The 24,849-nt window shown below is 51.0% G+C and overlaps 1 protein-coding gene across 1 annotated transcript in view; it reads left to right on the top strand.

The window, feature by feature from the left end:
- LOC140455167 (valine--tRNA ligase-like) overlaps positions 1–24,436 on the top strand; it is a 64,381-nt gene extending 39,945 nt beyond the window's left edge. The window contains 14 exon segments of the mRNA XM_072549868.1: positions 765–870; positions 2,840–2,910; positions 3,727–3,852; positions 6,370–6,474; positions 9,274–9,342; positions 10,131–10,209; positions 12,634–12,761; positions 16,315–16,470; positions 17,525–17,691; positions 17,693–17,732; positions 19,908–20,019; positions 21,049–21,221; positions 21,963–22,112; positions 24,271–24,436. Of these exon segments, the coding sequence (XP_072405969.1) occupies positions 765–870; positions 2,840–2,910; positions 3,727–3,852; positions 6,370–6,474; positions 9,274–9,342; positions 10,131–10,209; positions 12,634–12,761; positions 16,315–16,470; positions 17,525–17,691; positions 17,693–17,732; positions 19,908–20,019; positions 21,049–21,221; positions 21,963–22,112; positions 24,271–24,339 (1,551 nt within the window). The 3' untranslated portion in view covers positions 24,340–24,436.
- The last annotated feature ends 413 nt before the right edge of the window (positions 24,437–24,849 follow it).

Genomic DNA, 24,849 nt, shown 5'->3' with positions numbered 1-24,849 from the left:
CTAACCTACACATCCCTGGACACTATGGGATAATTTCCCGTGGCCAATCCACCCTAACCTACACATCCCTGGACACTATGGGACAATTTCCCATGGCCAATCCACCCTAACCTACACATCCCTGGGCACTATGGGATAATTTTCCATGGCCAATCCACCCTAACCTCCACATCCCTGGACACTATGGGACAATTTCCCATGGCCAATCCACCCTAACCTACACATCCCTGGGCACTATGGGATAATTTTCCATGGCCAATCCACCCTAACCTACACATCCCTGGACACTATGGGACAATTTCCCATGGCCAATCCACCCTAACCTGCACATCCCTGGGCACTATGGGACAATTTCCCATGGCCAATCCACCCTAACCTACACATCCCTGGACACTATGGGACAATTTCCCATGGCCAATCTATCCTAACCTGCACATCCCTGGACACTATGGGGTAATTTCCCATGGCCAACCCACCCTAACCTGCACGTCTTTGGACTGTGGGAGGAAACCGGAGCACCCGGAGTAAACCCACACAGACACGGGGAGAATGTGCAAACTCCACACAGTCAGTCACCCGAGGGTGGAATGTAACTCCTTGGCGCTGTGAGGCAGCCGTGCTAACCATTGAGTCAATGTAGCCAAGGTTGGAATTGAACCCAGGGGGTGGGGGAGGAAGGGAGTGGGGGTGGGGGGGGGCTGGTTGTAAAGCAGACCATGATTGCCATGACTTAATTTGTTTATCCCCACCCCTTAACCACCCAGGACGCAGACGGCCATTACTGGGTGAGCGGGCAGACAGAGGACATTGCCAGGGAGAAAGCGGCAAGGAAATTTAACGTCTCGCCAGATCAGATCTCGCTCCGTCAAGGTACAGGGGGCCTGGCTGCGGTGGGTTGGGGAGGGGAGTGGGTGTGTGTGATGGGAGATCTAGGGTGCTAATGGCCTCAGTTGTCCTGGTGTGGTGCAGCTCTGGAGCAGCGCGTTGTGGTTGATTTGCTAAGCTTGCCCTTGGTGGTTTTATAACATCTCCATTTCTTGTGGAGCCACAGGAGATGGGTGAGGTACTGAACAAATATTTCGCATAAAAGTGGATAAATTCCCAGGACCTGATCAGGTGTACCCGAGAACTCTGTGGGAAGCTAGAGAAGTGATTGCTGGGTCCCTTACTGAGATATTTGTATCATCGATAGTCACAGGTGAGGTGCTGGAAGACTGGAGGTTGGCTAACGTAGTGTCACTGTTTAAGAAGGGTGGTAAGGACAAGCCAGGGAACTATAGACTAGTGAGCCTGACCTCGGTGGTGGGCAAGTTGTTGGAGGGAAACCTGAGGGACAGGATGTACATGTATTTGGAAAGGCAAGGACTGATTAGGGATAGTCAACATGGCTTTGTGCGTGGGAAATCATGTCTCACAAACTTGATTGAGTTTTTTGAAGAAGTAATGAAGAAGATGAGGGCACAGAGGTAGATGTGATCTATATGGACTTCATTAAGGCGTTCGACAAGGTCCCCCATGGGAGACTGGTTAGCAAGGTTAGATCTCATGGAATACAGGGAGAACTAGCCATTTGGATACAGAACTGGTTCAAAGGTAGAAGACAGAGGGTGGTGGTGAAGGGTTGTTTTTCAGACTGGAGGCCTGTGACCAGTGGAGTGCCACAAGGATCGGTGCTGGGTCCTATACTTTGCGTCATTTACATAAATGATGCGAGCATAAGAGGTACCGTTAGTAAGTTTGCAGATGACACCAAAATTGGAGGTGTAGTGGACAGCGAAGAAGGTTCTGGATGTAAGCTTGCTCGCTGAGCTGGAAGGTTTTTTTTCGTCACCATGCTAGGTAACATCATCAGTGAGCCTCTGGTGAAGCACTGGTGTTAGTGACCCGCTTTCTATTTATGTGTTTAGGTTCTAGTTATTAAGTTTGCAGATAACATCAAAATTGAAGGCGTAGGAGACAGCAAAGAAAATTACCTCAGAGTACACGGGATCTTGATCAGATGGGCTACTGGGCTGAGGAATGGCAGATGGAGTTTAAATAAATGTGAGATGTTAGATTTTGGAAAAGCCAATCAGGATAGGACCTTTACACTTAATGGTAAGGTCCGAGGGAGTGTTGCTGAACATAGAGACCTTGGAGTGTAGGTTCATAGCTCCTTGAAAGTGGAGTCACAGGTAGATAGAATAGTGAAGAAGGCGTTTGGTATGCTTTCCTTTACTGGTCAGAGTATTGAGTACAGGAGTTGGGAGGTCATGTTGTGGCTGTACAGGACATTGGTTAGGCCACTGTTGGAATATTGCGTGCAATTCTGGTCTCCTGCCTATTGGAAAATGTTGTGAAACTTGAGAGTTTGCAGATAAGATTTATGAAGATGATACTGGGATTGAAGGGTTCAAGTTAGAAGGTGAAGCTGAATAGGCTGGGGCTGTTTTCCCTGGAGCGTCGGAAATGGAGGTTTATAAAATCATGAGGGGCATGGATAGGGTAAATAGACAAGGTCTTTTCCCTGGGGTCGGGGAGTCCAGAACTCAAAGGCATAGGTTTAGGGTGAGAGGGGAAAGATCTAAGAGCCAACTTTTTCACACAGAGGGTGGTACGTGTATGGAATGAGCTGCCAGAGGAAGTGGTGGAGACTGGTACAATTGCAACATTTAAGAGGCATCTGGATGGGTCTATGAATAGGAAGGGTTTGGAGGGATATGGGCCGGGTGCTGGCAGGTGGGACTAGATTGGGTTGGGAAATCTGGTCAGCATGGACGGGTTGGATGGAAGGGTCTGTTTCCATTGTGTATGACTCTATGACCTTGCGTTTACCACACTCGAACGTTCTGTCTTCCAGATGAGGATGTCCTGGATACCTGGTTCTCTTCCGGATTGTTCCCATTCTCCATCTTTGGGTGGCCAGACGAGGTGAGTGAGTTTACATTTTGAAATAAGAGGTGTAATTGGGGTTTGAAGGTGCATATCGAGAGCTGTCACCAACCAGTAGCACGTCTGCTCCAGATCGGTTGTTTCAGGCCCTGGCAACCTCCTCCCTCTCACAGAGCCACCTTTTACCCTCACTCCAAACATCAAACTGCTCCCAGTCCTGATGGAAGCTCACCGTCCGGAACCGTTACCTCTGGGTCTCTTTCCCAACCCCCTCCCAATCTCCCCTCCTGGAGGTGAGCTGCATTTACTGCCCCTGTCCCTAGTTGCCCCCTTGAGAAGGTGGGGGTGAGCTGCCTTCTTGAACCGCTGCATAGGGGGCATAGCTTTAAATTAAGGGGGGGTAGATATAGGACTGATGTTAGGGGTAGGTTCTTCACTCAGCGAGTCGTAAGTTCATGGAATGCCCTGCCAGTAGCAGTAGTGGACTCTCCCTCTTTATAGGTATTTAAGCGGGCATTGGATAGGTATATGGAGGATAGTGGGTTAGTGTAGGTTAGGTTGGCTTTGATCGGCGCAACATCGATGGCCGAAGGGCCTGTACTGCGCTGTAATGTTCTATGTTCTATGTTCTATGCAGTCCATGTGCTGTGGGTAGACCCACAATGTTCCTTCGGGAGAGAATTCTAGGATTTTGTCTCCGAAAGGGAGAAGCGGGCGGATAGATGAGCAGAGGGCAGCGGAGAGTGACTCTGTGACTGTGTGTGATTACAGATTGATTTTCCATGCCTGAAATTGTGTGTGTGGGTGTGTGTGTACGTTTGCAGAATAACACTAATGAGAGCTTCTTTCCCACAGACCGCGGATCTGAAAGCCTTCTACCCAGGGACACTGCTGGAGACGGGCCACGACATCCTGTTCTTCTGGGTGGCCAGGATGGTCATGCTGGGCTTGAAGCTGACCGGGAAGCTACCTTTTCAGGAGGTAACGTTCATCAGTGTTACTGACCCTCTGTACAGTGTGGGTGACTCCTTCCCCCTCCCCGCCCACTGTTACTGAGTCTCTGTACAGTGTGGGTGACTCCTTCCCCCTCACCGCCCAGTGTTACTGACCCTCTGTACAGTGTGGGTGACTCCTTCCCCCTCAGGGCCCAGTGTTACTGACCCTCTGTACAGTGTGGGTGACTCCTTCCCCCTCCCCGCCCACTGTTACTGACCCTCTACAGTGTAGGCGACTCCTTCCCCCTCAGGGCCCAGTGTTACTGAGTCTCTGTACAGTGTGGGTGACTCCTTCCCCCTCACCGCCCAGTGTTACTGACCCTCTGTACAGTGTGGGTGACTCCTTCCCCCTCAGGGCCTAGTGTTACTGACCCTCTGTACAGTGTGGGTGACTCCTTCCCCCTCACCGCCCAGTGTTACTGACCCTCTGTACAGTGTGGGTGACTCCTTCCCCCTCACCGCCCAGTGTTACTGACCCTCTGTACAGTGTGGGTGACCCCTTCCCCCTCAGGGCCTAGTGTTACTGACCCTCTGTACAGTGTGGGTGACCCCTTCCCCCTCACCGCCCAGTGTTACTGACCCTCTGTACAGTGTGGGTGACCCCTTCCCCGTCAGGGCCCAGTGTTACTGACCCTCTGTACAGTGTGGGTGACTCCTTCCCCCTCACCGGCCAGTGTTACTGACCCTCTGTACAGTGTGGGTGACTCCTTCCCCCTCAGGGCCTAGTGTTACTGACCCTCTGTACAGTGTGGGTGACTCCTTCCCCCTCAGGGCCTAGTGTTACTGACCCTCTGTACAGTGTGGGTGACTCCTTCCCCCTCACCGCCCAGTGTTACTGACCCTCTGTACAGTGTGGGTGACCCCTTCCCCGTCAGGGCCCAGTGTTACTGACCCTCTGTACAGTGTGGGTGACTCCTTCCCCCTCACCGCCCAGTGTTACTGACCCTCTGTACAGTGTGGCTGACTCCTTCCCCGTCAGGGCCCAGTGTTACTGACCCTCTGTACAGTGTGGGTGACTCCTTCCCCCTCACCGCCCAGTGTTACTGACCCTCTGTACAGTGTGGGTGCCTCCTTCCCCCTCAGGGCCCAGTGTTACTGACCCTCTCTACAGTGTGGGTGACCCCTTCCCCCTCAGGCCCCAGTGTTACTGACCCTCTGTACAGTGTGGGTGACTCCTTCCCCCTCCCCGCCCAGTGTTACTGAGCCTCTGTACAGTGTGGGTGACTCCTTCCTCCTTGTTTGCCTTTGTTGGTCAGAGTATGGAATACAGGAGTTGGGAGGTCATGTTGCAGCTGTGCAAGACTTGGTTCGGCCACTTTTGGAATATTGTGTGCAATTCTGTGCTCCCTCCTAACGGAAAGATGATGTGAAACTTGAACGGGTGCAGAGCACAGTTACAAGGATATTGCCAGGATTGGAGGGTTGAGCTACAGGGAGAGGCTGAACAAGCTGGGGCTGTTTTCCCTGGAGTGTCGGAGGGTGAAGGGTGACCTTATAGAGGTTTATAAAATCATGAGGGGCATGGATAGGGTAACGAGACAAGATTGTTTCCCCAGCGTGGGGGATCCAGAGGGCATAGGTTTAGGGTGAGGGGAGCCATTTAAAAGGGATCTGAGGGTGGTACGTGTATGGAATGAGCTACCAAAGGAAGTGATGGAGGCTGGTATAATTACAACATTTAAAAGGCACCTGGATGGGTATATACAGAAGAACCTCGATTATCCGAACCAGATGGGCAGGCACTATTTAGTTCGGATAATTGATTATTCAGATAATTAATTTGCTCTTAAACAAGGGAAGCCTTACTGATCTACTGCTGTGCTCTGTCGGAGAGTTTATTTAAATCTATAATTTTGATGAGTCTGCTATTTAAACAAACTCTGCAAATTGCAGGTTAAACTGCGAAGACTAAGGCCTTACCATCACATAAACACTTGAAACCCCAGCATTATCCAAGGTCCCGAACAGCTTCTACAATCACAGGGGCATTTGTCCATTTCTGGGAACTCAGTGTCACGGCAGAAAAACAGAAGTACCGCCTCCCACACGTGTTCACTTTCTCCGCTGTGTTTTTCATGAACGGCCTGTAAAAGTGACGGGAATAAGGCAGTTACTTCCGCACAGGGCTGTGTAGCTAACACTTCCGTAAAAAAATATCCAGTTGTTGATGTTTGAGGTGCTCATGTTCCTTTGTTTTTGCTGGTGTTTTCACATGTTCTTCAGTACGGGTAATACAAACACACTTACCTCTGATGTAACACTCTTATTGGACCTTCAGGTCTTCTGCGGATAATCCAAAATTCGGATAATTGATATTCAGATAATTGAGGTTCCTCTGAAAATAGGAAGGGTTTAGAGGGATATGGGCCAAGTGCTGGCAAATGGGACTAGATTACTTTAGGATATCTGGTCAGCATGGACAGGTTGAGCTGAAAAGTCTGTTTCCATGCTGTCTGACTGTGTTGGACTGATTCTTGTCTCTCTCCTGTGCCAATCCCCTCAGGTTTATCTCCATGCCATCGTTCGGGATGCTCACGGCCGCAAGATGAGCAAATCTCTCGGCAACGTCATTGACCCCCTCGATGTGATCTTCGGCATCACGCTGGAGGTGAGACCCTACTGGAGGATGTGGGGTATCTCCTTGCTCAGCCCCGCTGGCTGCTTGCTGAGGTGGGTTACCAAATAGACTGACCCCATCGGCAGGAGCTACTGCTCTGGGATGGGAGGCCACCCTGACTGAATGGAGCAGAGACGACATTGGTCTCGGGTGGCAACGTGAAACGACCGACAGTGACTTGATCATCTGTTTCACGTCTCAGTCGGTTTTCTTTCTGCTTGCAGTCAGTGGGGAAACGAAACCAGGTGATGTATGTAACTGTATTTCAATGAAACAGTATTCAGGAGAAATCATCCTGTGTTCGCAGATCTCACTGTACCCAAAGGCGGGCCCTGTCCCTGTATGTGATAGGAGCAGGAGTGGACTCCCTTCTTCAGGAATGGTGCATCTGGTCATCTTGATCAGCTGATCCAGCAAAGATAAGCAATGGGAAATTCCTTCACTCAGAGAGTTCTGTGTCTCCAGAATTCCCTGCCTCTGGGGTGGAGTGTCATGGATCAGATCAGACTCCCTCAAAATGTTTTATGAAGGTAGCCTCAACCCTAACTTTTTCTTTCTTTTAAGGGAAATGCAATTTGACTGGTCAAACTACTCAATATTAAGTAAACAGTATTTATTTAAACACTATGATTAAAATACAACCATAGAAACAGGAACTTAGAATAACCAAACTCAATTGGAAAACTTAACAGAATAGTAAACACAGTAACTATTACTAATTAAGTGTTCCAAAATAGTAACATCCCATAAACACATCCCTTGGTGTAAGTCAGGTGAATTGGCCATGCTAAATTGCCCATAGTGTTAATTGCATTAAAAATGTGTTACTGGAAAAGCACAGCAGGTCAAGCAGCATCAAAGGAGAAGGAGAATCAATGCTTCGGGCATAAGCCCTGAAGAAGGGCTTATGCCCGAAACATCGATTCTCCTTCTCCTTTGCTGCCTGACCTGCTGTGCTTTTCCAGCAACACATTTTTAAGCTCTGATCCCCAGCATCTGCAGTCCTCACTTTCTCCTTGTTAGTTGCATTAGTCAGGTAGAGGAAATGGGTCTGGGTGGGTTACTCTTCAGAGTAACTTGTTGGGCTGAAGGGCCTGTTCCATACTGTGGGGAATCTAACCTACCCTAGTCTTGGCAAAAGGCAAATTCAGAAAGACAGATTTTGACTCGCATATAATCCAGAAGCTGAGGAAGGGAACCCACAGCTTTTGAATGTAATCGAGAGAGGGGAAAAATAGCTTCCCCTTCTTCGTGCCCGCAACAGCTTAAAGCTAAATCGAAAATCTAAAAAAAACTCAAGATCCTGGTTCTGTCCGAGATGACCTCACCCAGCCAGGCTGCTTCTATTGTTCCAACTTTTTAAAAAATCCCAAGGCATCTTAAGCTGTTTACTCGAGTGGCTCTGTATACACTGCTCATCACGTCTGCTTTAAAATGTCTCTTTAATGAAAAAAGAACAAAATACACCTCTTAAAGTCCCAGCATGTCACAAGAGGGAGGGCAGAATGTTGTCAATACTTCGCTGTTACATATATTTATCCCTGGGACAGATGGATAGTTGAAGAGGCAGCAGTATATTTGTGTCGAAGGTGAGCGTATCGATGGGAGGAGCAGATTACTTTCCTGCTGCCCCTATTTCCTGTGTTTCTGGATTCCACTTTCTCAACGGATCCCCTTCCCACATTGTCACTGCATCTGTCTGCCTTTGTCTTGGTCTTAACAACTGAGCTTCCAGGGGATTCTGAGACAGAATTCCAAAGATCCGCCATTCTCTGTGTGAAACGATTTCTCCTCACACTGATCCAAATGACCAGGACCTCACCTCGAGTTAATGAGCCTTCCATGGGAGATCCTTGCCAATGACGACAGGTTACAAACTGAGACACTGTTAGACAGATCTGCACCTTCAAAATTATTAACTCTGACACGTATAAACATCGGAGTGTAAAGGGGAGTAACCGGGGGTGTGTGTGTGTTTATAAATACTCTCCAATCAACCAGCTCAGAGACAGTTCCAATGTAGAAAGCTCTGGGCCCAGACCTCCTGTCTCAGAGGCATAGACACTATCCCTATACATCTTGTATTTGTACATTTTATTCACCTATTTTTCCAATTGGGCCATTCAGAGATGTTATTACTCACCTTGGGAGCAGGTGGGACTTGAACCCAGGCCTCCTGGCCTAGGGGTAGGGGCACTACCTGTGTGCCAAAAGTGTTCCTTGTATCTGTTTCAATCATAGGATCCCTACAGTGTGGAAGGCTATTCAGCCCATTGAGTCCACACAAACCATTCGAATAGCATCCTACCCCTCTACCCTAGCATTTTATCCTTGCATTCCCCATGGCCAATCCACCTTAACCTGTATATCCCTGGGCACTATGGGACAATTTCCCATGGCCAATCCACCCTAACCTGCACATCCCTGGACACTATGGGACAATTTCCCATGGCCAATCCACCCTAACCTGCACATCCCTGGACACTATGGGACAATTCCCCATGGCCAATCCACCCTAACCTGCACATCCCTGGGCACTAGGGAGGAAACCGTGGGTCAGCGGAGTTGACCCACACCGACACGGGGAGAATGTGCAAACCCCACGCAGACAGACAGTCACCTGAGGGTGGGATTGAACCTGGGTCCCTGCCGTCGTGAGGCAGCAGTGCTAACCACAGTGATTAGTACCTGAAGGTATCAGGCTTGTTATTTAAGGTCCTGCTTTGTCAGAGAGCAGGCACCCCTCGTGTGCCCACAGTCACTTATTTGCTTGTGTTTGTGTTTCGCCAGGGTCTGCATGCACAGCTACTGGATAGTAACTTGGACCCCGTCGAGATCGAGCGAGCCAAGGCGGGTCAGGTAAAGACACTGGAGAGTTACACAACTCTCTCTCTCTCTCTCTCTCTCTCTCTCTCTCTCTCTCTCTCTCTCTCTCTCTCTCTCTCTCTCTCTCTCTCTCTCTCTCTCTCTCTCTCTCCCCCACCCCCTGTCTGTCAGGGAGCAGAGAGAATGTGCAGCTTATTACCATGAGGAGTGGGGAAATAAACAGCCGCACGTTTGCGGGGATGTTTAACAGAGAAAGGGTGTACTGACTCACCCAAACAACTCGCTGGTGACATTTATAGACGTTGTACTGTTACGTCTCCCTCGCCACCTAATACGCCTTGCGTGCACTGATTTCTGCCCGTGGTTGGCATGCTCACACCTCCTGAGACCGGAGGTCCTGAGTTCAAGTCTTCCTTTAGTTTGACCTTCCTAGCGCAGGGCTGAGGGAGTGTATCACTGTCAGAGATACCGTCATTCAGACCAGACATTAAACTGAGGCCCTTTCTTACCCCCCACCTTCAGGTGGATGCAAAGGCCCCAAAGCCATCCTTTCAAACCAGGGAGTTGGAGTAACCCTGTTTGTTCTGGCCAATATTAGCTGACATCACATTAGTAGAAAGTGATGGGAGCTTTCTCTGTACAAATTGGCTGGCATAACATTTTGTACATTACAGCAGTCACTCAACTGCATTGGCTGTAAAGCGTTTGGGGGGGCGTGGTGTGCTGATTAGAGAAAGGAGCTATGTAAATGCAAGTCTGCCTCTCGTGTGTGACCATCCAGGACTTAAATCTCACCTTTATCTTTTGGTTTTGCCTCTCAGAAATCTGATTATCCGGTTGGAATTCCGGAATGTGGGACTGACGCCCTGCGATTTGCTCTATGTGCCTACACGTCCCAAGGTAATGCGTTGTGGAATTTTTCATCTCCATCAGTTTTCCCGTTTCCGTTTGGATCTTTGCTGTGACTTGGTTATTTGGGAGTGAGGCAGCTTATTCCAGCATGGTTACTCAGTGCAAATACTGAGTTTTACAAAAAAAAAGACACATGCTGGCAAATGTATACTTGTAGAAACTCTTACTATTAGTTTTTATATCTCTAACTAGCTTTCTCTTGTTCTGACATTTGTCCCTTTATTTAAAGTCCTTTGGACAATTTGATGTTGTCCTTAACTTCCTCCTCTAATCACCGATGATTCATCTTTCTCTAAGTTCTTCATGAGAAGTTATGTTGAGGCTGTACAGGACGTTGGTGAGGCCTCTTCTGGAGTAGTGTCCAGTTCTGGTCACCCAGTTGGAGGAACATAAACATTCCAGCGCAGTACAGGCCCTTCAGCCCTCGATGTTGGGCCGACATGTGGAACCAATCTGAAGCCCGTCTAACCTACACTATTCCATTCTCATCCATATGCCCATCCAATGACCATTTAAATATCCTTAAACTTGGCAAGTCTACCACTGTTGCAGATAGTGCATTCCATGCCCCTACTACTCTCTGAGTAATGAAACTAACTCTGACATTTGTCCTATATTTATCACCCCTCAATTTATAGCTATGTCCCCTCATGCTAGCCATCACCATCCAAGAGAAAAGGCTTTCACTGTCCACTGTATCTAACCCTCTGGTTATCTTGTATGTCTCAATTAAGTGACCTTCTCTGGAGCGAAAACAGCTTCAAGTCCCTCAGCCTTTCCCCATAAGACCTTCCCTTCATACCAGGCAACAGCCTAATAAATCTCCTCTGAACTCTTTCCATAGCTTCCACATCCTTCCTGCAATGCAGTGACCAGAACCGTCCGCAGTGCTCCAAGTGCGGCAGCACCCGGGTTTTGTACAGCTGCAGCATGACCTCATGGTTCTGAAACTCAATCCCTCGACCAAGAAAAGCTAACACACCATATGCCTCCTTAACAACCCTATCAATCTGGGTGGCAACTTTAAGGGATCTGCGCACATGGACACCGAGATCTCTCTGTTCATCTACACTACTAAGAATCTTACCATTAGCCCAGTACTCCGTATTCCTGTTATTCCTTCCAAAGTGAATCACCTCACACTTTTCAGCATTAACCACCATATGCCACCTCTCAGCCCAGCTCTGCAGCTTACCTATGCCCCTCTGTCACATACAACATCCTTCAGCTCTATCCACAACTCCACCGACCTTGTTGTCATCTGCACATTTACTAATCCATCCTTCTATGCCCTCCAGATCATTTATAAAAATGACAAACAGCAGTGGCCCCAAAACAGATCCATGCCATACACCAGGAGTAATTGAACTCCAGGATGAACATTTCCCATCACCCACCACCCTCAGTCTTCTTTCAGCTAGCTGATCCAAAGGAAGGATGTTATTCAGGTAGAAAGGTTCGGCATTGATTTACCAGGATGTTGCTGGGTATGGAAGGTTTGAGTTATAAAGATAGGCTGGGACTTTTTTCACTGGGGGTTGAGAAGCCACCTTTTAAAGTAATGAGAGGTACAGATAGAGTTAGTGGTAGGTGTCTTATCCCTAGGATGGGGGACTTCAAGACTATGGGGCACATTTTTAAGATAAGAGGAGAGAGATTGAAAGAAGACATGATGGGGAAACTTTTCTACACAGGGTGGTTCACGTATGGAATCACCTTCCTGAGGAAGTGGTGGATGTGGCTACATTTACAATGTTTAAAGACGTTTGGATAAGGACATGAATGGGGAAGTTAAAAATCACACAACACCAGCTTATAGTCCAACAGGTTTAGTTGGAAGCACACTAGCTTTCGGAGCGTCACTCCTTCATCAGGTGGTTGTGCAAGATAGTGTGCTTCCAATTAAACCTGTTGGACTATAACCTGGTGTTGTGTGATTTTTAACTTTGTCCACCCCAGTCCAACACCGGCATCTCCAAATCATGAATGGGAAAGGTTTGGAGGGAAATGGGCCAGGAGCAGGCAGGTGGGACTAGTTTAGTTTGGGATTGTGGACAGAAGGGTGTGTTTCCGTGCTGGATGACTCTCTGCCCTGCTTTCATCTCCCTCCCTGACAGCATCGAGGGTGTGCCAACCTCACATGTATTGCCACCCACAAGTGGATGGTAAATACCCCTCACTCTCTGGAATGGCTCTGTTATTGGTTCAGGGTGAACAATGGGTTTTAATTGCCATTCCCGGGGACCACCTCGTGATGGTTTACTGCCACGGGACAGTTTTCCTTTCCCGATTCTCTCTGCCCCCGTGAGGGGCTGAGGTTGACACCTACGATTCGGTGGCCGGTTTAGGAACGTTCCTGTCTTTCTCTTCCCCTCCACTATCCCCCCCCCCCACCACCACCAACCCCCACAGGCCGAGATATCAACCTGGACGTGAACCGTATCCTAGGGTACCGCCACTTCTGCAACAAGCTGTGGAACGCCACCAAGTTTGCCATCCGTGGTCTGGGGGAGAACTTCAAACCAGAGGGCCGTGCCCAGGTAGGACAACTGGCCGAGGGTCAGGCGGGCGCAGGAAGACCCTTTGCTTCCCACCCACAGAGGGCATTCAATTCTGGTCTTCTTCCTATTGGAAAGATGTTGTGCAACTTGAAAGGGTTCAGAAAAGATTTTCAAGGATGTTGCCAGGGTTGGAGGATTTGAGCTACAGGGAGAGGCTGAACAGGCTGGGGCTGTTTTCCCTGGAGCGTCGGAGGCTGAGGGGTGACCTTATAGAGGTTTATAAAATCCTGAGGGGCATAGATAGGGTGAATTGTCTTTTCCCTGGGGTGGGGGTATCCAAAATTAGAGGGCATGGGTTTAGGGCTGAGAGGGGAAAATATAAAAGGGAACAAAGGGGCAACTTTGTCATACAGAGGGTGGTACGTGTATGGAATGAGCTGCCAGAGGAAGTGGTGGAGGCTGGTACAATTGCAACATTAAAGAGGCATCCAGATGGGTATATGAATAGGAAGGGTTTGGAGGGATATGGGCCGGGTGCTGGCAGGTGGGACTAGATTAATCTAGGATATCTAGTCGGCATGGACGGGTTGGGCTGAAGGGTCTGTTTCCATGCTGTACGACACTAAAACGATGTAATTACCGTGCTGGTGGGCAAGGATACCTGGATGCTCCCAGTGCAGCACTGAGGCAGCTGGAAGACTGACCATCCTTCACAGGAGGCATTCCAGCTGCCAGCTCCAATCAGCGAAAAAATAAATCCTCTTGAAGATTGGCAGAGGTTAATTCTTGCCTGAGGTTCCTGCACCAAGTCCTTTGTTAACATCCGGTGGATTGCATTAGTTTGTCACTGTCTTTAAGATGAGGAGGAACACTTGGTGGCTGTTAGTTGTTGGAGTAAATATATCAGGGACCATCTGTGACACGGACTGAGAGGTGTGGAGACTAAGGAGTCCATAAACTCTCCATGAGCAGAAAGGTACATGTGCCTCGATTCCAGTCTCCCCAGTGAGCTTGGAATCTAATAACATACCTCACCCCTCATTGCAGAAAGAGCTGCGGGTCCTTTATCCTGTGGGATCTACCAGGGGCACTAATTGCTGGTTTATTTCCTCCAGCAATGGCTGCAAAACAACACTTGATTGATCAGCATTTTGCAGCCTTCTACCTAAAGTTTTGAAAGGTGTTAGGAGCAAGAGAGGAATCAACACATGTCAATCATTGACGTTAATCCCATTCCACCATTCAGTAAGACCATATGACTCTAGGATCACCCCAACTCCAGGGCATCTCTGCAGGAGTCCCTCAGGGTAGTGTCCAAGGCCCAACCGTTTTCAGCTGCTTCAGCAGTGACCGCCCCTCCATCATCAGGTCAGAAGTGGGGAAGTTCACCAAGGTTCACACTGTGTTCAGCACCATTCATCACTCCTCAGATACTGAAGCAGTCCAGGTCCAAATGCAACAAGGTCTGGACAATATCCAGGCTTGGGCTTACCAGTAACAAGTAAATAGCAACTAAATATCAGGCCATGACTGTCTCTATTATGAATCCAATCTGACCACCAACCCTTGACATTCAATGGCCTTACCATCACTGAATCCCCCACTATCAACATCCTGGTATTGCCATTGACCCAGAAACTCAAATGACTCACCATGTAAATACAAGAGCAAGTCAGGGGCTGGGAATCCTGCGGTGAGTAACTCCCCTCCTGACTCTTTCCCCCCCCCCCCCCCCCCCCCCCCCCCCTCCAAAACCTGTCCTTCCAAAACCTGTCCCACCATCTGCATAAGTCAGGAGGGTGAGGGAATACTCCCCACTTGCCCCTGAATGGGGGCAGCTCCAACAACACTCAAGAAGCTCAACACCCATCCAGGGACAAAGCAGCCCATTCTTGATTGGCACCACACCCACAAACATCCCTTCCCTTCATCCCCTGACACTCAGTAACAGCAGTGTGTACCATCTACAAGGTACCCTGCAGAAACTCCCCAAGCATCCCTCCCTCCACCCCCCGACGCTCAGTAACAGCAGTGTGTACCATCTACAAGATACCCTGCAGAAACTCACCAAACATCCCCTCCCTCCACCCCCCCGACGCTCAGTAACAGCAGTGTGTACCATCTACAAGATACCCTGCAGAAACTCACCAAACATCCCCTCCCTCCACCCCCCCGACGCTCAGTAACAGCAGTGTGTACCATCTACAAGATACCCTGCAGAAACTCACCAAACATCCCTCCCTCCACTCCCCGACGCTCAGTAACAGCAGTGTGTACCATCTACAAGATACCCTGCAGAAACTCACCAAACATCCACGCTCAGTAACAGCAGTGTGTACCACCTAGAAGGTACCCTGCAGAAACTCACCAAACATCCCCTCCCTCCACCCCCCCGACGCTCAGTAACAGCAGTGTGTACCATCTACAAGATACCCTGCAGAAACTCACCAAACATCCCCTCCCTCCACCCCCCTGACACTCAGTAACAGCAGTGTGTACCATCTACAAGATACCCTGCAGAAACTCCCCAAACATCCCCTCCCTCCACCCCCCGACGCTCAGTAACAGCAGTGTGTACCATCTACAAGATACCCTGCAGAAACTCACCAAACATCCCCTCCCTCCACTCCCCGACGCTCAGTAACAGCAGTGTGTACCATCTACAAGATACCCTGCAGAAACTCACCAAACATCCCTCCCTCCACCCCCCGACGCTCAGTAACAGCAGTGTGTACCATCTACAAGATACCCTGCAGAAACTCACCAAACATCCCCTCCCTCCACCCCCCCCGACGCTCAGTAACAGCAGTGTGTACCACCTAGAAGGTACCCTGCAGAAACTCACCAAACATCCCCTCCCTCCACCCCCCCGACGCTCAGTAACAGCAGTGTGTACCATCTACAAGATACCCTGCAGAAACTCACCAAACATCCCCTCCCTCCACCCCCCTGACACTCAGTAACAGCAGTGTGTACCATCTACAAGATACCCTGCAGAAACTCCCCAAACATCCCCTCCCTCCACCCCCCGACGCTCAGTAACAGCAGTGTGTACCATCTACAAGATACCCTGCAGAAACTCACCAAACATCCCCTCCCTCCACTCCCCGACGCTCAGTAACAGCAGTGTGTACCATCTACAAGATACCCTGCAGAAACTCACCAAACATCCCCCATCTCCACCCCCCCCCCCACCCCCCCCCCCCCCCCCCCCCCCCCCCCCCCCCCCCCCCCACCCCCCCCGGCACTCAGTAGCAGCAGTGTGTACCATCTACAAGGAAATCCTGGAATTCCTCGAGTAATGATTGGGTACATTCAAGACAGTAAATGTTTAGATACCAGAGGCAGTTGGTGATCTGGGGGTAGTAGGAGGTTGGGATTGAAGTTGGAGTTTTGTATGCTCCCATTGAAGCGCAAGGTGAGGTGGTGACGGTTGGAATACCCAACTCCAGCTCTCTGGGTTTGATTGACGGAGCATTGGGAAGGGGGGGGAGCTGAAACGAAGGGTCGAGCTTGCAGGACGCCTGGCTTGGCTCGGGCCACTGTCTGTGCTGTAAATTGGCTGTCATTGTGTTTCTCCCCACCCCTGTAGGATGCATCTCGAGGGAGCCTGATCGATGACTGGGTCCTGAGCCGTCTGAGCCATGCGGTCGAGCTCTGTAACACTGGCTTTGGGCTGTATGACTTCCCGGCTGTAACCACCGCTGTCTACAACTTCTGGCTGTATGAGCTGTGTGACGTTTACCTGGTGAGCCCCACTATGGCCCCAATGCTGTATCGCACCGTCTGCCAAGATCGTATTTGAGTTTCCCAGCTGGACAGTCCACTCTGGCGAGTTTCCTCTGCCCAGCCACACATCGCAGCTACCTATGGGACTCTGACCAATCAATGGGGGACTCCTCGATGTGAGTCCTGCAGGCTGCAGTTTCCCTGTATTGCCCATACCCACCTGTAGACCTGGCTAGCTCCACTGCTCTGTCTACAGCCTCTGCACTCCCACCCAACCACCACCCCACCCCCCCCCTTCCCCCCCTCACTCCCCACCCCAACCACCAGCCTGCCATCATCATATCATCATGGCTGGCTGCACCTTCCGTGGCCTGAGCCTCGGTCCCAGGAGACCGCTCCCTGCACCTCTCACCCCCTACCCCCCCAACTCTCCTGCTTTCAGACCTTCCTCAGAATGGTATCCTTCCCCAAGCACTCAGTCCCCGGTCCTAATCTCCGTCTTCTGATCTTATTCATTTATGGAACATGGGCATCACTGGCAGGGTCAGCATTTATTATCCCTGTCCCTAGTTGCCCCTCCCCCCCTCCCCCGAGAAGGTGGGGGTGAGCTGCATTTACTGCCTCCGTCCCTAGTTGCCCCCTTGAGAAGGTGGGGGTGAGCTGCCTTCTTGAACCGCTGCAGTCCATGTGCTGTGGGTAGACCCACAATGTCCCTTAGGGAGGGAATTCCAGGATTGGGACCCAGTCCCACTGAAGGAACGGCCGATATATTTCCAAGTCGGGATGGGGAGGGCTCGGAGGGGAACTTGCAGGGGGGTGGTGTTCCCATGTATATGCTATCCTTGGCTGTCGGGGACTCTGTCTGGTGTTGTTTGGGTGTGAGGGCTATGAGGAAAGTGAGGACTGCAGATACTGGAGAGCAGCGTGCTTTGCCTGAGGGAAGGCCATTGGCAATAGGTAATGCTGGGACTTGCTGTCAATACGACTTTCCCTGGAATGCTGAGTGGATGGCGAGTCAATGTCCCTTCTCTGTCTGCTCCGCCAAACTCCCGTTCCCCCCCCCCCTCCGTCAGGAATGCCTGAAGCCTGTGTTTGTTGGAACCGATGAGGAAGCAGTGAGCGTGGCCCAGAACGTGCTGTACACCTGCCTGGACACAGGCCTTCGCCTCCTCAGCCCTTTCATGCCCTTCGTAACCGAGGAACTGTACCAGAGGTTACCACGGCGATCGGCTCAGGACCCTCCCGAGCATTAGTGTGACTCCATACCCGGAATCTGAAGAGGTACGTGAGTCTGTATCTGTGTGTGTGAGTCTGTACCTGCCTGTATCTGACTGTACTTTGTGTGTGTGTGTGTGTGTGTGAGAGTCTCTGTCTGACTGTGTGTGTGAGCGCGCATGCGCGTGTCTGCCTTGATGTCTTTCTGTCACTCTTCACCTCTGACCCTTCTTTCTTCACCTGTTGCTCTCTGTCCATCTCTCTATCTGTCTGTATGTGTCTCTCTGCCTGTCTTTCTGCACATTTCTCTGTCTCTCAGCCCATCTCTCTCTATTTGCCTCTGTCTCTGAATGTCCTGCCTGTAGGAATTTATTTGGAGAAGCTCGACGAGGTCATTCTGCCTTTAAATTCCACGGTACAGCCTGCTTGTGAATGATGTACAGCCAACTGAACCCTAAAACCAAGCGATATACAGTATTGTGGGAGATCAGGAAAGTTGGAGGAGCTGGGGTAGAGGTGAATGGCTGTAAGGGAGGTGTAAGTTTGATTCCTGGTACAGAGTGAAGATTGGTTAGTTTTTTTTCCTAATTTGTTCAGTGAATGTGGGTGTCATTGGCTGGATGCTGCATTTACTGTCCTGTCCCTAGTTGCCCCCCTTGAGAAAGTGGGGGTGAGCTGCATTTCCTGCCCCTGTCCCTAGTTGCCCCCCTTGAGAAGGTGGGGGTGAGCTGCATTTACTGCCCTGTCCCTAGTTGCCCCCCTTGAGAAGGTGGGGGTGAGCTGCATTTACTGCCCTGTCCCTAGTTGCCCCCCTTGAGAAGGTGGGGGTGAGCTGCATTTCCTGCCCCTGTCCCTAGTTGCCCCCCTTGAGAAGGTGGGGGTGAGCTGCCTTCTTGAACCGCTGCAGTCCATGTGCTGTGGGTAGACCCACAATGTCCCTTAGGGAGGGAATTCCAGGATTGGGACCCAGCCACACTGAAGGAACGGCCAATATATTTCCAAGTCGGGATGGGGAGGGGCTCGGAGGGAACTTGCAGGGGGTGGGGTTCCCATGGATCTGCTGCCCCTTGTCCTTCTGGATGGAAGTGGCAGTGGGTTTGGAAGGTGCTGTCTGAGGGTCTTTGCTGAATTTCTGCAGGGTACCTTGTAAATGGTACACACTGCTGTTACTGAGCGTCAAGGGGGTGGAGGGAGGAGATGTTTGCTGAGTTTCTGCAGAGTATCATGTAGATGGTACACACTACTGTTACTGAGTGTCGGGGGTTGGAGGGAGGGGATGTTTGGTGAGTTTCTGCAGTGTATCGTGTAGATGGTACACACTGCTGTTACTGAGCATCGGGGGGTATGGAGGGAGGGGATGTTTGTGGATGTGGTGCCAATCAAGCGGGGGCTGCTTTGTCCCTGGATGGTGTTGAGCCTTCTGAGTGTTGTTGGGGCCACCCCCATCCGGGAAAAGTGGGAAGTATTCCCTCACCCTCCTGACTTGTGCCTTGTAGTTGGTGGGATCAGTTTTGGGAAGTCAGGAGGGGAGTTACTCACCGCAGTATTCCTAGCCTCTGACCCTGCTGTTGCAGCAATAGTATTTTCACATGGTGGTTTCTATTCCCTGCGCAGGGGAAGATGATGGCCTGATGGTATTATCGCTGGACTCTGAACCCAGGACCCAGGGCATGTTCTGGGGACCTGGGTTTGAATCTCACCCCAGCAGATGGTGGAATTTGTATTCAATAAATCTCTGGAGTTAAGAGTCTAATCATAACTAGGAATCTATTGTCGGAAAAACTCATCTGGTTCACTAATGTCCTTCAGAGAAGGAAACTGTTGTCCTTACCTGGTCTGACCCAGACATGACTCCAGACCCACAGCAATGTGGTTGACTCTTAACTGTCCTCTGGGCAATTAGGGATGGGCAATAAACACTGGCCTGGCCAGTGACACCCTATTTAAAAAAAACTGAGGTGAGTCCAGTTGAGTTTCTGGTCACTTGTTGTTGAGACGGGGGGTGGGGGGTGGGGTGTTAGTGATATCAGTGAATCTCCGAAGTCACTGGCTGTCAGTAATCTTGCCGGGAACATTACTGAGGGTGCAGAGAGGGTTCATTGAGTGACATTTGGGCAGTTTTGGGGGGGGGTGCAGGGTTTGGACCTTTGGAGCCAGAGATCAGAGTGAGTGAGAAAGGTCCGACTGAGCCTTGAGATTCCTTCTGAGCAGCGTTGTGATGAGCTGCCTGTCTTTCTGCAGTACTGTTGGAGGAACGAGGAGCTGGACCGCACTGTGGAGTTTGTCATGACCATTATCCGCGCCATCCGATCCCTCCGTGCAGACTACAACCTTACCAAGACGAAAGCTGATTGTAAGTTGACTCACTTCCCTGTTGCTTCCCCTCCCCACTGGATCCGTGATAAAGCACAGTCGGAGAATCCCTGCAGTGCAGAAAGAGGCCATTTGGCCCATCGAGTCTACACTGCACTGACCCTCTCATCCAGACTCATGCCATCCCTGATACCCCACATGGATGTTTAGCACAGCCAATCCACCCTAACCTGCACATCTTTAGACTATGGGAGGAAAGCGGAGCACCCAAAGGAAACCTGTGCAAACTCCACATGGTCGCCCAAGGGTGGGATTGAACTTGGGTCCATGGCGCTGTGAGACAGCAGTGCCAGCCACTGTGCCACCCTGTTTTGCCAGCCACTGACCCCGTTCTAGATTTTCCACCAGGGGAAAAAATCCTTTCCACGTGCTTCCTGTCAAGACCCCTCACTGGGATCTTCCTTACCCATTTGATCCAACACATTGCTGATCATTGCCTCAGCTGAGCTCTCTGTGGGAGCAAGTTGCACATTTAAACCACCCTCCCGGTCAGAAACGGGTTTCTCCTGAACTGCTGCTTGACTCGATGAGTAACTTCCTTTGTTGAGGGAGAGGACCTTGCGCACAAGTGAGCTGCTGCATTTCCCGAAGTACAGCGGGTCACAGCGCTCCATAAAATTCTCCAGTAAAACCCAGGATGCTGGGAATCTCAAAACATAGGCAGAGGGGATTGCTGGAGGAACTCAGCAGGTCTGGCAGGTTCTTTTGGAGAGAGAAAGCAGAGTTAACGTTTTGGCTCCCGTGCGACTTTTCCTCGGAATGTCTTCGGATCAGCACTGCTAGAGAAGAGTCGCTTTGGACTGGGCGCGTTGAGTGTGTTTCTCTCTCTCACTCTCTCTCCAGACCTGCTGAGTCTCTCCAGCCACTCTCATTGTGTTTGTTTGTGATTTAAGATCCTCCCTTTCACCATGAGGTATGTTCAGGGGGTGGTTGAGACCGACTCCGTATCGATGCCCAGTTCTTTGTTCTGCCAAGGTGCCCATTTCCTTGTGTGACCCTTTGCCTGCAGGTTACCTCTCGTGTTCGGATGAGGGCACAGCTGCCCAGCTGAACCCATTCTCCTCCTACATCCAGACGTTGTCCTCTTCCAAGTCGGTGACCTTCCTGGTGAACGAGGAGTGCCCAGACGGATGTGCCATGGTCATCGCTTCGGACCGCTGCACTGTCCACCTCATGCTGAAGGTAGGTACCAGGGAGGGGAATGCCATCTGACAGTGTGTGTCTCTGTCTGTGTTTTTGTGTGTGTCTCTGTGTCTGTTTGTGTGTGTCTGACTCTGTGTGTCTGTGTGTGTGTGAGAGAGAGACCTGCCATGTGCCCACACCTCTCACTGAATCTGCCCGAGTAACTTCCCCCTTCCCTCACTGACGTGCAAAAGTATAGCCTTTACAATAAGGAATTCACTTTTTTTGGGTAATTTTTAAGACTGCTTTATCAGCTGATCAAATCAAACCACAGCATGTTCTGGGCTCTTCGTTCATCTGGACCGACAAGGAACAGCAGCTGGCCATTCGGCCCTTCCAGCCTGCTCGCCCACTCTGTGAGATCATGGTTGACTTGATGTTAACCTTGACTCTCCATTCCTGCCCATCGCCGATAATCCTCCATCCCGTTGGTCATCAAGAATCCATCTCCCTCACCCTCAAAAATCTGTAAAGATCCTGCACCCACTGGAAAGGGAATTCCCAAGACCCGGAACTCTTTGAGAGAAGGAAACGTTCCTTGTTTAACGATCACCGTGAGCTTCTAACAAATCCTCCCTCCTCCTCGCTTTGGGTCAGCCAGTTTTCTCTGATTGTCCTGCCCACCCTGACTCCTGCTCTCCCCAGTCACCCTCTGCGCTCTCCCGTGCTGTCATGTCACCGGGGCAATGACACGGTGAGAGTTTGGTTGACCGACCGGTTTCTGACCTGCCTGTTTGCCAGGGGCTGATCGATGCTGAGAAGGAAGTCACCAAGCTCAGGGCGAAGCAAGCCGACGTCCAGAAGCAGATTGCGAAGCTCAGGGAGAAAATATCCAAAGCTGATTACAGCACCAAAGTGCCTCAGAAAATCCAGGAGCTGGATGCAGAGAAGGTAAGGGCCGAGTGGAGATTGGTCTAATTGGAGTGATGTCCCCAGGCATCGTGGGTGAAATGGACCAGGTTCTGTAGAAGCTGATTGGGTTACCCTTATGTTAAAGCTGATCCCTGGCTAGACTGATAGAGCACCCCATTTCTAACCAATGTCCCTCTGGAATGCCTCAGTTGAACCTGCCTTCCCCCCCCCCCCCCCCCCCCCTCCCTCCATTCCCAGGCAGTACATTCCACACCCTCACTACCCACTGAGTGAGAAACTCTCTCCCTCACTTCACCCTCCCTCCATTTGTACATCCCTTTAAATTTATCCCCCTCTCGTTCCTGTTCCTTTTCCGAGTGGGAACAGCTTCTCCCTCTCTCCTCTGTCCAGGCCCCCTCCCCACTCGGGATTTTGATAACCTCTCTCAGATCTCCCTCTCCCAGCCGCCTTCCCTCCCAGAGAGAACACTCCCACCCTCTTCAATCTCTCCTCACCGCTGACCTTTCCCCATCCCTGGATCCGTTCCTGTAAATTGTTCCTGCTCTCTTTCCGACGTGTTCCCCATCTTTCCGATAATGTGGGGCCCACACCTGGACACAATACTCCAGCTGGGGTCTAACAAGGGGCTGGGACAGGTTCAGCATCAACCCCTTGCTTTTGGACTCTGTGCCCCTGTTAATAAACCTGAGGACACTGTGTGCTTTATTCACTGCCCCCTCTACCTGTCCCACCACCTTCAATGATCGGTGCACATTTCCCCCCAGTTCCCCCTGCTCCTGCTCCACCCCTTTTAATATTGCCCCCATTTTATATTGTCTCTCAATGTCCTTCCCACCAAAGTGCAACCCCTCCCCCTTCTCTGCATTGAACACCATCTACTCCCTCTTCCCCCAACTTGTCAATGTCCTTTCAGAGTTCCACACTGACCCCCCCATTTACAGTTTACAATTTTCCTGAATCTGGTGTCAGCTGCAAACTTGGAAATTGGCCCCTGCACAGCAAGATCCCGATCATTAATAAATATCGGGACAAGCCCTGGGGCAGACCACTTGAAACCTTCCTCCAGCCTGAACAATATCCAATAGCCATTACTCTCTGTTAGCCGTCACTCGCACAGTCTCGTATCCACAGGGTCCCTGTCCATTTTATTCTGTGACTGATAACATTCCTGACAAAAGGGACAAGGGCAGCAAATACATGGGAATACCAAAGTCTGCTCCCAAAACCAGAAGTGCAAAGGATGGAGTTCTTCCCTCCATTTCTGAAGGTGGTGGTTCCAGTGAGCTGGGTCAGACTGCATTTCTGGTGTCGGTGAGCTGCCTTCTTGAACCACTGCAGTCCATGCGTTGTAGGTAGACCCACACTGTCCCTTAGAGAGGGAAGTCCAGGGTACCATCTACAAGATACCCTGCAGAAACTCACCAAACATCCCCTCCCTCCAACCCCCTGACGTTCAGTAACAGCAGTGTATACCATCTACAAGATACCCTGCAGAAACTCACCAAAGACCCTCAGACAGCACCTTCTAAACCCACGGCCACTTCCATCCAGAAGGACAAGGGGCAGCAGATCCATGGGAACCCCACCCCCTGCAACTTCCCCTCTGAGCCCCTCCCCATCCCGACTTGGAAATATATTGGCCGTTCCTTCAGTGTGGCTGCGTCCCAATCCTGGAGGGACATTGTGGGTCTACCCACAGTACTGCTGCTCCAATCAGTCACGTTTTGGCTGGTCTGACCAACCTCAACCCCCCACCCCATGCTCCAGGCTGTGGGTATCCCACCCTCAGCAGCCGCTGGGTGAGGAATGGTTCCCCCACTCCCTGCTCACCAGATGCCTTTCTGAAATAGAGTCCACCCCACGCCCCCTTCCTTGTCTTCACTAGGTCACGGACAGTTTCGCTGCTGTTTTCCCTGATACCCCGCTTCACCTCCCATCATTCTCCACTCTCACTCTCACTGACTCTCTGATTCTCTCCCTCTCTGACTCTCTCTCTGCCACACTCACACTCACACTCACCCCTAGTCCCAGTCTCCGCCACCTCACTCCCCCAGCCCGGTCTCCTCCACCCCCCAGTCTCCCCCGCTTCCGCCCCCGCCCCCCCCAACCCCCCCCCCCCCACCTCCCCCAGCATCCTCCGTGCCTGGTGCTTACCTGCTCTGTTTTGTTTTCGCAGTTGAAGCAGATGGAGACGGAATTGCAGAAAGTGGAAGAAGGGATCAGGAATTTTGAGAAGATGATCTGACAGGTTTTCAGGTTCCACCCCGCTCCCCACAGCCCGTGTGAGAGATGGCAAGAGGGGGTGCTGCTGTCGGACCCTAACTGTGTGTGAGGGAGGGAGGGAGGGGGAGGGGGGGGGTGGTGTGGTGGCGGGAAGGTGGTGGGTAGGCTGGTTGTTGGATGGTGCGTGACCTCGCGATACGGTGGATCCTTACCACTCCTCATCCCGGGTGGGGGAGTGCCCTACTCCGAACTGGGAATTTCTGCTCCACTGTTCCCCTTCCACCCCTCTCTCCCACCCCAACCACCAGAACTCCCGGGCTGAAGCAGATGGGGCAGCAGTTTTAGCCTGACCTTACCAGCCTGAGATCTCAAAGCTGCTGAGGCACAGAGATGGGGTGCACTGTTATTGTGAGGACAGCAATGTTGGAGTTTGGGGGTGATGTTTTTTTACCCCCAGGTTCAATGGTCGAACCTAGTGGAGGGAATCCTCCACACGGGTTAGTGACTGCCTGAGCTGGGTCCCTGGAGATAT

This window comes from Chiloscyllium punctatum, chromosome 30 (assembly GCF_047496795.1).
Source record: "Chiloscyllium punctatum isolate Juve2018m chromosome 30, sChiPun1.3, whole genome shotgun sequence".
NCBI lineage: Eukaryota > Metazoa > Chordata > Chondrichthyes > Orectolobiformes > Hemiscylliidae > Chiloscyllium > Chiloscyllium punctatum.
This window is presented reverse-complemented; position numbering and strand designations above follow the sequence as displayed.